Here is a 12,901-nt window from a genome sequence, read left to right as displayed (position 1 = left end):
ATAAAAGGAATTTTTAATTCTTTTCAAAATATTATACAAGATTTATGAAACTATAATCTCCATTTTAGAGAGAAGATTTAATATAAATATGTAAAATATAATTTATATGTTTATTATTTGCACGATAAATATCTACTCATTATTATGACATACGAGATAAACTCATTATTTGCAAAGAATAAAGATGTTTTGATATTTTACAAAAAAATAAATATATGCAGGATTAAATTGAGAAAGCGCTCTTTTTGACTCGTTCATTTGTTATGCGTTTATTGCGGCGATAATGAAGTAGCTTTTGTTCGATAATCCGAAAATTTCAGTCCATTTCCATTCTCTCGTTTTCATTTTCGTGCTCTGTATTCTATATCTCTCTTCCTCCTCTCTCTCTCTATCTCATTCTGATGTTCTCTCTTACTTGGCAACGGTGTTGTTGGCGCAACTCGCTTCCAAACAGGAGATGAGCAATTTTCCACTCCTGAGCGCGATGCAGTATATATTGGTAGTTCTGAGGAAGCTTGACGCTGTCGTTCAAGAGAGCAAGTAAATCGACACAAGTCCGATATCGTGACTGTAGCGTTAATCCTAAACTGGTGCGATGCGTAGTAACGATATAGCGCGGAAGACATGCGAAACTTTGAACGATCCTCTGTACGAACCTCAAACTATTCATGTCAAATCTATCTCATCATCGCAGCTAAAAATCTTAACTTCCTACGTCGTTCTTCCTTCCTTCCTTCCTTCTATAAAATCTACATACTTAGAAATATATATATTTGTGGTATTATTTAATTTTTTTTTTTCATTCTGAATATCTGCATAAAAATTATTGATATGATAATCTATTTCCTTCACAATTAAAAATTAAAATTATTTAATTAAAAATTATTTAATTAGTTATTTAATTATTTAATTAAAAATTAAATTAAGATTAAAAATTAAAATTAGTAAGCTATTAAAAATTTGATATATGTGAAATACACGAAAGAATTACACGAGCAGCTAATCAAACCTAGCTATATTTTCTATTTTAATGAAAAACATTGCAAAAATCAATTGACATCCATTTGTCCAAGTGTATGTAATAAAATCTAGTTCTTTTATGTGCACCTTGCTTGCTGGAAGCGAAGAGAGAAGAAAAGAGAGAAAATGTGTGTTGAAGAGAGCCGGAACACGTGGATGAAAAGAACGAAAATGTTATTTTCGCAATAATGCGGCTAGTAGTAAGAGGAAAGAAATCTATATGACAGATCTATATATATATATAATAGAATCGTTATATAATCTTCTTCGTACATTTCTTCTACTTCAGCTTTGGATTTAAAATTTCCAATAAGCTCAAAAAAAGAAGAAAAAAAGACGAAAAAGGAGCATTATTATTGAAATAATATTCTAGTAAGAGATAAAAAAAAAGATTGAAGCTCTTGATGAACTGATGGATGGCCCACTTCATCAATTTTCTTAACAATCTCATTTGATTCCCGATTTAACAATCGTCACTGGACGTCGGTAGAATTAAACCTGACAGGCCATTAAAGACTTAACGGACGTTATCTGGCTGGAGGAAGATCGGTGAAGCCAAGACTTCACTACCTTCGTATAATATCCCTCTTCCATGTCAGCTTAAACACAGATACAGTACAAAGTCCCTAATCCCAATTAATCGATGCAAGGATGTGTTGGGATTATCGAGAGAGTCTGTCTCTCTCTCGTTATCATTTTTTCATCGTAATGTCGATGTACGAATGATTGGAGTTTATACGATTATACTCGTATTTCTGTCAGACACAAGTGTCAGGCGATAAATATACCTAAATCCAGCATCGAATCGTTTTCTTCTCCGGGCGACTCTCTTCGACTTTTGTCTTATTTAGTCGGATCTCTATCTCTATTCTTTCTTTTTCGAAAGGAAGCGCTTTTAGCGGGGTTCAGCCCGTCGAAATAGCCTGCTGTTTTATGTAAGAAACCGAAACGAAAGGGGCGAAATCACACACACATACACAGACGATGGTGATGACCGGCGCGTGCCACGGCACGTTAATCGTACTTGGGCGAGAGAAGCTCGAGGGACGAAATGGGGGATGAAACTCGTGGACAGCGAGTATCTGGCCGTATCTGACCCAGGTTGAAATATACCACCGAACGTATCCCCCGGACGCGCACAAGCCGAAGAGAGAGAGAAATCCCCTTCGATTCCCGGTGGTTGAGGAGTCACGGGAAGGAAATGCGCGAGGTCGATCGACAAATAACACGCCACGATCGTATCGTACCGTTTCGGGAATGGATACGTACGTATGTATGCTCGAGAGCTGGCTTTAGTCAGGACTCTCTCTCTCTGTCCGTGTCCCCGAGAACATAGCCTAAAGGAGCTCCAAGGAGCGATCAATACTCATTGTCATTATATACCCTGGGCGATGTTATTGAACGTCGACAAATATCGAGGAATTGTCGATACGCAAAGATGGGATGGGGGGATATTTAATAAGGCGACGTGTGATGTAAAGAGGAGAGAGAGAGAGAGAGAGAGAGAGAGAGAGAGAGAGAGAGAGAGAGAGAGAAGTTAAAATATTTTTCATGTCGTCGTGTCGTCCAGGTGATGTATCGGTTTATTGATGAGGCTTAAGCGGATTTCTCGAAACGACGTGTTATTCCTCTTCGAATAGAATATTATATATATACCGAACATCGGGAGAACCCGGAAGATATTGACGCTGGAATTCTTCACCGCACGAACTCTCTACTCGCCTTATTGCGTTTCGCATCGAATCGTATAAGAGATTTTTCCGTTTCTCTGAAAAATATGAAAGAATGAAATCCGAGTTCCCTCCCCGGATCTCGGGAAACGGGGCGATCTTGTTCTCGCGATCGGAAACTTTTGCCTCTTTATGTCACCGAGATTGAGTGCTAAGTTTGACAAGTTTCGTCTCGCGATTTTACCTCTATATATATGTATGTACACATATATATAGCGTTACATGGTTCGATTCTTGCTCGCCTTGTATGGAAATGTAAGCGATCGACGCGCGACTTCGGATAAGTAAAATTTCAGTCCTTTTTGCCAGAGGTATTTCTACCTCCGATATTTTCTCCTTCCCGCAAGATGCCCTTTTCAACGGAATACGGCTATACGTAGCTCCCTTTTTAGCATAGGAAAGTCAAACTTTCACTTTCTCGAAAAATATCCATTTGTTCGGGAAGAAATATTCAATATCACGAGCATTCCACGTTAATAACATTTTATTATTAAAGCGAGATAAAGTGTATCTATAATAACCGTATGACGTATCTATTTTTATATCCAAGACGTGACGATACTTGACGGTAGAAGGGTTAAATAGAGAGTTTGATATATTGCGTGTGCTATTACGTCAATTTTCTCGATTGATTATTCTATACTTTCCGTAATGACCTTTATTTGTTATTTTTATAATCCGTATCTCTTGTCTATGTGTTTTATTTTACTCTTATAATCTCACTAGTATATACTTATGCATGTAAAGTCTATAAAAAAATTAATCGTAACTTAAGTTAACCATTCATGATGCCATAACGGTCACCGGTGACCTACACTGAGCCTTCCCCTTTACCTAGGTCACCGGTGACCCTCATACGATGATGCGTTAATGTGCAATTAATTATATATACACTTGCAAGATAATGACTGTGTTTAATAATAATAGAAAAGCGCGACGAACAAAATGTAATTACGTAATTATTTAAAAAAATTAATATTTTTATATTAAAATTTCATTTATATTTTTATATTAAAATTTCAAAAATAATTACACGAGCATAAAATGTTAGCTTGGCGATGAATGTGGCAACGAAAACGTCTGTATTTTTTATACATTTATCTTTGATCGTAGCAATTTAATTGGTCTTCCCGTAAACATAATATTAGTTTTATATATACCGAATCAATAAACCGAATTAAGACAAAGCTAACTTCGCGCAAACAGTTAATAATGCAAGACTGTTGCGCATTGTATATAGCACTCTCCTCCTCTATTTATATATAATACTTTGTATAATTTATTCGCATTGGAGCATGACAGACAGGTCCCCTTTATCACCAGTTTAAAAACCAGGAAGAGGAAGCTCGCCTCTCCAGGCACGCGATCGATATGTATAAAACTCTTCACTTTAATCACTTTAAGGTCGGGAAAATGTCATGTCAAGGGGAAAGACCTTTCACTTTTATCTTATATCTACGGTATATATATATACACGTGCATACTTCATCCCGTCGATCGTGCTCGCGATACAGTTTGCCGTTTAACCTTTAATCGAATAATGCAGAAATTAAGCGCTTCTTAACACTTTACTGGTTAGGAAAATAAGTCGCAATAACAAAGTTAACTCCTCGTTTTGCCTGCGGGGTAAATGTGGAAGGAAAAGAGGGGGCGAGGGTTGTTACTTGAGGCTGCGCGAAAACTCAATAAACAAGAGATCTATTTCTTCTATTTAATTTCGGTGTACTCATTATACGATACCTTTGCTGTCGTATAAAACAGAATATAATTACAAGCAAGAAAATGCATAATGGAGAATGAAAACAACTCAAACAGAGCAAAAAGGTTTTCATGTAACACAATTCTGTGCAGAACATATGTATTATAATAATATATAGAAAAAATTGTTTCAACATTTTCTGAGAGAGAGAGAGAGAGAGATTGAGCTAAATAATTATATTATAATAACAAAATCATTTTATCATGTTGTATTATATTATTTAAATTAAATATAAAATTATTTGTTGCTAATAGTTTTTATTTGGTTGATGTTAGGCTTTAAAAATATCTCCGATATTTTGCATGCTTTAAAATACATCGTTCGATAAAATCGAAAAGTTGATGTAAACATAGACTTAGTTATATATATTGTTTATCCAAGATGAGGGATGATCCAGAGAATTTTTTGAAAAATAAAATGTTGGAAATGGTATAGTATCTCATTGCAATATTCTTTTTTGCACAATTTTTGAATTTCCGAAATTTATGTAAAAAGCACGTAAATATTAATACAGCAAACATTACTAGTTCGTAAAAAAAAAAAAAAAAAAAAAATCGTTTATTTTTAGATATCTCTTTTTTGATTATAATCAGTTATAAAATGTTAACATTTTATATCCGACAATTTATATAATTACTATTAATATTCTAATACATTGTGCTCTAGAAGAATTTATGATTTGTTTTATTTAAAAATAAGCTAATTAATATTAATAAGCTACTCTATTGAGCTGATAGAATAATTTTTTCCAATTGAGCGAATATTTATTTATGAAAAATGAATTTTAAATTTTGTATCAAAAATCAATTTGCAATGTCAGTGCGATATTTTGTGAACGCGTCGGTTGAATAGTGATTGACGGATTGTGAATTTTTAAAAGGCAGATTTATATGTATATCGCGATAAATAAATATATATAAATTCACAGAAACTCTCGTACGTTAGCACAGTGGAAATGCTGATATGATAAAGAGCAGTAATACAATTTTTCCCGAAGCAAATCGAAAAATGTAGAATAACTCAAAAATATAATATTATGAATAAAAAGTAGAATTAAATTTCCGCCCGCGATGCACGATGCATCGCGTGCAGTGTATGACGATAACATATGAATACAAATTGAAATGTATTGTTTCGACGAGACACGCAAATTGTATCAACTTGCAATTAAGGTAAATATTCATTTTTCGCAATAAATTGCCCTCTTTTGATAAATTATTTTTATAATTTCATCACTTAATCGTCCTCATAATCGTTCGAAAGGTGCCGAAAAAAAAAAAAAAAAAAATTGGCGCAATCGTGCTTAACATAAAATAATCTTAATAAATGAAATGTCAAAAGTACAAACAAACGTAATAGGATTATTTAGTTTCCAATTAATCACGCGTATAGTAGTCCACCTCCGCCTTAAAGAAAGTTTCGTTTGAAATTCAATTTGCGACGTTGAAGGCGGAAGACAAATGCTTCGAATTAACTTTTGTCCGGGGAAATACGTCGACGTGAAATTACTCGAAAAGTGAAACGTTACGAAAACGAGAGAATCTGTGCAAAGGTTTTTTTTTTCTTCTTCCTCCCCTCCCTTTATACCTGTTGGAAAAAACAGCGGTGCCCCGGTGAATTACGCGAGTCACGTCGTAATTCGTTGCCTTTCATCCCGTCGCGAAAACCCCGCGCGCTGTCGCCTGTATATCCTAAGAAATAGAACTTTAATATACACGTTTCAAGTTCGAAAACTACATGCCGAGGCAACGCGCGCATCCGGCAGAAAACACAGCAGATTCGCGTTACACGCGATATCTATATAAAGCACGTATGTAAAGCGACCCGGCGAAAAGGTGGAGTATTAATGAGCGCGAGAGCGTCACCGGAAAACGTTTCGTTTTCGACGGAAGTGTGTGCACGGAAATGAAGTTGAATCTGCAGATTTAATCGTTTCGACAAATAATGGTTTTATTTTTTTTACGGATACACGGAGAAATATTTACGGAGAAATTCGCCGTAATATATATACACAGAGAGAATTTTCTCTTAGAATTTACTCTGAAAATCATGACAACTGTGGGACAATGTCGTAAGGAAAGAATTTTATGAGAATTTCTTTGATTAATATTTATCACAATAAAAATAATAATATCTATCATAATAAAATATAAAATGTTTGATTAATTTTACTATGCAGTTTAATAAAATTAATCAAACATGTTTTATATTTTATTGTGATAGATATATTATTATTTTTATTGTGATAAATATTAATCAGAGAATGTCTCATAAAATTTTTTCCATACCATATTATCCTACGATTACCATGATTTTCAAGGTAAATTCTAAGAGAAAATTCTCTCAGTGTACCATACTGTCCCACGATTATCATGATTTTCAGAATAAATTCTAAGAGAAAATTCTCTCAGTGTAGTGGCTTGCACAATTTAAATATTTTCTTCGTTCCGAGTTAAAAATTAATATTTAAAAAATATATATACCATCTGGATAATATTATTTATTGTACGATCCTACGTAAAGATTTATAAGAGGAAATATCTATACGAGAGGGGATTTTATCGACAATTGATGCTTTGTACTCTCCGGAGCAAAAATACATCGACATTTCGTGTCTCGCGGATTGAAAGAGAGCAGGTATTTTTCTTAGCTAGCGAATTCTTCAGCATTGTAAAAGAATATTCATCAGCGAATATTCAGAAATATTCGAACAACCTTTATGCATGTGTTGGGAGAGAACATTTTTGCGAGAGCTATTAATAATTAAGATACTTGACATACCTATGTCCATCAGGTGGACATCACCGAGATGACGTATGACGTAAAGGTAGAGCAATCCGAAGGCGAGCTGCATCCCGGTGGTGAGCAACAGGGCGAGGAAACCGGCGGCGCAGACCAACCAGCCCCAACCACCTTCCGGATAGAAATGCGCCCGCATACCGGCGACGTCTATGCCTGAGATAAGAAAGATTATCCCCTTTATAATTCGGAGATAAATCGCGTTCCGATACCTCATCGATAGCGGGATATCTCGCGACAAGGGCGGATTTGATACTTTGCATTTCTAGATATAAGAGCGAAAACGAACAACTTGGAAAATAGATGAGTTTATATTTACGTTTCGATATAAAGATTTTGGATTAATAGTTGGATTTGCGTGTAATTCACATAGTCAGTTTCTCATCAGTTTATTATGACCATCTTTTAATATCAGCACCAATTATTTTTTTTATATTTGTTAAATGTTGAATTTTTAATAAAATGACTAACAAGGGACATGTCACAACTGTCCGGAACCGATTTGATTCTTCTTCAAATATGTTGTTAAATACACAAATCTAAAAGACACGTATTTTTTTATATGTGCGGATATTGAGTTTTAAGGGGTGAAACACCCCTTTAAAGAAAAACGGTATTTTTCTTTAGGATCGAATATCTGGTAAACTATAAGAGGTAGAAAAAAAAGACGTACAACAAATTTTAATGGCTTGAAGAGTACTTTAAAGTTATATGAACAAAATTTTTTTATTTTGAAAAAAAAAATTAAGTGATGGGGGTATTTAAAAAAAAATAAAAATAAAAAAATTTTGTTCATATAACTTTAAAGTACTCTTCAAGCCATTAAAATTTGTTGTACGTCTTTTTTTTCTACCTCTTATAGTTTACCAGATATTCGATCCTAAAGAAAAATACCGTTTTTCTTTAAAGGGATGTTTCACCCCTTAAAACTCAATATCCGCACATATAAAAAAATACGTGTCTTTTAGATTTGTGTATTTAACAACATATTTGAAGAAGAATCAAATCGGTTCCGGACAGTTGTGACATGTCCCTTGTAAGTATCCACACTTTTGCAATTGCTTCAGATGGAAGATCTTTTCTCTTTCATTATTTCATAAAATGATTGTTTTTTTTATTTGATTTTATTTTAAAATAATTCTAAAAAAATATCAGTAATAATATCGTTAATTTTGATTTTTAATATTTAAAATAGTAGTAAAAAATTAATACACACACAATTACAACAATTAATCTCGTAAAATTAATATCATTAACGATTTTGGCAGAAAAGTATATTAAAAATCACTTTTATAATATTACACACGTCTTTATAAATATTAGTATCACACTAGTATTAACTACAGGATTGTATAATCACTTAGAATTGTATGTCTTTTCAGAAATAAATTCACATTAAATGTTGCCAACAAAACTATGCTATTACGTATAATTCAAATATACATTTTTAATTATATATGTACATTAATATGCCATAATTTGCGAAAATGAGAAAGTAAAAAAATGGTCATAATAAATTGACTGTACTAACAATTTATTTCATGCAGTTATATTATATTAGTTTTATTAAATAATCGTATAATTTCTATTCACGTAACATTACAGAAAGGCTCGAAAATAAAGGATAAAATTACGGATGATAATAATCAGCCATTATTATTATTATGAGCACGTATGAGAAAATGTATGTATATAGTTATGAAAGAGGAAGGAGATTATGTACCTGTACGACGTAGTGCGGGTACGCAACGATGCAGACTGCGTAAATCGCCTAGGACCCAGTTCGTGTTACCTATACTTTCGTCCCCGTCTATGTATCGCAGACGAGTGTCTGAAATTAAATCGCGCCATTAATCGAGAAACGAGAATAATTCGAGCAATTTTTTTTTCTCGAGATCGATTAAGCGAGGGGCGTTATTTCTGTAACAATTCTCAGAAATGCAATTTGCTCGAGAGAAAAACCTCGGAGGGGCAGTCCCTATTAAATATCGCCCTATTAAATACCGCAATCAAGAGCGAGCAGGGAGTTGAATCGAAACGTTTAATACTCGAGATACACAATATTTTTCGCGTCGAATTTTCCTCCGCAATGTGAATCGCTGTTAGACGCCACTCGCAACGTCCCTGCGGTTGGCAACATCGTTTGCATAAGACAGGGCGAGATGGGTAAGAAACGAGTTGAAAGAAACTCTGCGCGAAGGTAGAGGAAGGCGGAGGGGAGGTTTAGCAAAATGCACTTTTGAAAGGGCGAAGGTGGTGGGTTGTGAAAGGTAACGTCGGACGTAAAGGAAAGGTCCGGAAAGGGAAAGGAAGGGAAGGGAAGGGTTGATGATCGCGGGATAGAAAAACGGCGTTCGCTCCTTGTTCCACCTCTGTGAAATAAAAAGAGTGTCACGAATTCGCAGCGTTATTGTTTCCTTTTTCTTTTTCTTTTTGCAACGAGAAAAAATATCCAACTGAATTATGGGTGACCCGTGTGCGAAATTGCCTGTTGTGGTCGCGTCTCCCGATCAATATAAAACTTTTCCATTAACCGCGTGAAATGTTAAACATCTTCCCCATGGGGAGTTTATATCGTCACGAGCGTCTTGGCGAAAATTTAATTTCCACGCACATTGACTCGCATTTAAATTTGAACGAGTCTGATAATCGATTTCTCATCGAGCAATTTTAATCGCCGTTTAATTAATGCTTTGCTCCGCTTTGATTGAAAATATAAAGAAGAATTAATAATATTTTCCCCACAATTTAAAATTTACAAAAAAAATCGTTTTTTCCCTAAATTTGTTTGTTTTTCTGTGGCTGTCTCTGTATAATAAATTTTTTTTCGTTATATTTTGTAAAATATACTTTGTAAATGTATCACACGAGCACTGTTAACTTTATCGCTTTGTTAGCGACGCGATTAAAATTGGATTTGCAAATGTATCTCATATGTGTATATATATATATATATATATATATATATATATATATATATATTTCGTAGTTTCTCGTTTATTCGCCTATGGTCTTTGTGTCATATGACAGTTTGACATCAGTTGTAAATTATCGTGCCACTGTGTCTGGCGTGCGCGAGTTAAATTGCAATGCAATTGAATCCCAACTAACATATAAGTCCGTAAGTGGATAAGTTTCTACGTCGCTGCGAACTGCGTTGCTTATTAACGTTCAGCGCGTTAAAACCTATTTAGAGATGATTATTTGTACGCTATCATCGTTGACGTATAACGGGTGAGATGGCCGCGTTTTAGGAGGGTTAAATTAGCAGCGAAAATGAAGGTATTCTTCATTACCTGGTACATAATGAAAATAAGGAACGAAGGGAAAGGGAGAGCACGCATATTGTAACATGAGGAACGCGTTATCTAACGAGGGAAGTGAAAAGGGACGAGCGACACGAGGTATTTTGCTGAAAATGACGCGAGACACAGAAATTGTCGGGGACGACCACCGACCCCGGGTTGCCGCGAGAAAGCGAAATTGCTGCGGGACGAGTTACGAGGATGCCCTCGCCGTAAAAGGTGCGGCACGTTCGCATTTCTTGCGAACGTGTCGCCTCCTTAGCGGAAATCACGGCACCGCACACACATTCCCGCGATTCAAACGAAATGTGTAAAATCCCGGCGAGGAGCATCGAGAATGCAATTGCGCAGTTGATTGCGATAAATGCATAAAAACGTGCAAGTGGCTCGGATATAAAAAGGAATCTCTCGAATGCGCGGATACGTATATTGAATGCGAATGCGATAACTTCGCGGATATTTCTATTTCCTACCGTGCTGGAAAAATTTTTTTACTTATTCGTACGAAGTGTCTTGTAATTAAATGATAATAATTAATAAACCATTGCGTATATCGTTTATCTTATGAAAAAGAAAAAGTCATATGTTCGATATTTTCTACATTAATTCTTATATTAATCAATAAAAAAAAAGGAATATTAAACTTCTCTCTTTGCCATTCATAATGGATGGATTGTTGATTCTCTCGAACAAAAGAAGTAAAGCATCGCGCCACTCGGAGCTTCACCGAGTCGGTCGAGATTGAAAATCAACCTACGGTCGACCTACATTTTTGATAGACACTGTTTTCGACGATACATCAAGTCTCGAAATTCCCAGGTATATCTCTGACACCGTTAAGTGGAATTGATTTTTATTCCAGCGTATCTCTCTCTCTCTCTCTCTCATCGTATAACCTTTTCTTGTCCTATTTCTCGTTCGGCTTCTTGCTTTTGTGTAGACACAAAAGACATGATAACTGAACAACAGTTTTTGCTAAAAATTCTAAAGTTCTATCGATACGTTCTACGAGAACGACGTTCCCTGTGTACATATGTGTACTTACAAAGCGTAGGTTTGAAAATATTTTCTAAGAAAATATTTTATAAGAAAATTCTCTAAAGAGAATTATGCGATAAAGCTAAACCTCATGTACACGCGATTCGCGAAATTATTATAAATTCTTGGAGATATATTGTATTAATTTGGATTAACTCAAGTTTAGTTTATATATAATTTTGAGTATAAATTTAATGAAATATGACTAAATATCAACGCTTGCAAGTTTAACGTTATCTCCTCTGACAAAACGAAATAATCTCTACTAATATTTATATATCAAATTCAAATTTATAAATATATAATAACAATATAATAATATCCACCCACACACACAAATTTATATTAAATATTTTAATATTAAATTACGCGAAAGCGCGCAAAAAAAGAAAAGAGAGTAGACGATAATATTGGAATCCTGTGTAAACGAGAGTCGAGTATTCAAAGACGAAAAGTATTAAGACTGAAAAGTAAACTCACCGCCGTGATACGAACTTCCACGATGCGGCGTATATGTGCCATTTTGACCCTCCATACAATGAGTCGGCGTATAATACTGCATGGGATGTTGCATGTAATTATTGGGGGTGCTGGGAACATGTACCGGATGACAATGTATGCATCTTCGCGGTGTCTCGGGCGGAGCCTGCAAGCAAGATAAATTTTCAAAGCGCTTGAGAGAGGAAGAGAGAGACAGAAAACACGATGTCGAGGAATTCGTGACATGCAATCATCCGTGTTTATTATTATTATTATTATTACCACGAAATATTGCTCTGCGTTGACGTTGCAATGTAATATTATACGAGAGAGAGAGAAACCATTTATCAATACTATCATAATTGAAATATTAATATAATTTGTATCATATAATGTAAAAAGGTTTAAAAATATATATAATAAATTATATAATAATAAAATAAAATAAACAAAATAAAAACATTAAATATATATAATAAAAATATTAAATGTATATATCTTTTCGATCAGATATATATATATATATATATATATGTATATATATAAATTTTCATATTCTTAAATTTAATTAAAGTACATCACATTATAAAGTAAATTACAAGTACATACAATAAAATCCTCCAAAAATAAATATCAATATTAATTAAAGATATAATGGAGAAAAAAAAACCTTTGACAGACATCAACTAATATTTGCGAGAGCCTCGTTAGATTAATTAGAGATTAGGTAGATAGATGAATTAGAGATTGATTTCGCGATCGCGTTGCGA

At 34.3% G+C, this 12,901-nt stretch overlaps 1 protein-coding gene across 3 annotated transcripts in view; it reads right to left on the bottom strand.

The window, feature by feature from the left end:
- Window positions 1-12,901, bottom strand: part of LOC145936818 (monocarboxylate transporter 4) — a 78,173-nt gene that overhangs the window by 24,696 nt on the left and 40,576 nt on the right. For all 3 annotated transcript variants that reach the window (XM_083039414.1, XM_083039413.1, XM_083039412.1), the window contains exons 11-13: window positions 12,132-12,297; window positions 9,032-9,139; window positions 7,291-7,464 (exon numbers count right to left, since the gene is read on the bottom strand). In XM_083039414.1, coding sequence (XP_082895540.1) covers window positions 7,291-7,464; window positions 9,032-9,139; window positions 12,132-12,297 — 448 coding nt within the window. The remainder of the gene's footprint in view (window positions 1-7,290; window positions 7,465-9,031; window positions 9,140-12,131; window positions 12,298-12,901) is intronic.

This window comes from Prenolepis imparis, unplaced genomic scaffold, assembly GCF_030444845.1.
Source record: "Prenolepis imparis isolate NDT839.2.m4 unplaced genomic scaffold, iyPreImpa1.0 SCAF_5, whole genome shotgun sequence".
Lineage (NCBI taxonomy): Eukaryota > Metazoa > Arthropoda > Insecta > Hymenoptera > Formicidae > Prenolepis > Prenolepis imparis.
Note: the sequence above shows the minus strand (reverse complement) of the source record. Positions and strands in the feature narration are given on the sequence as shown.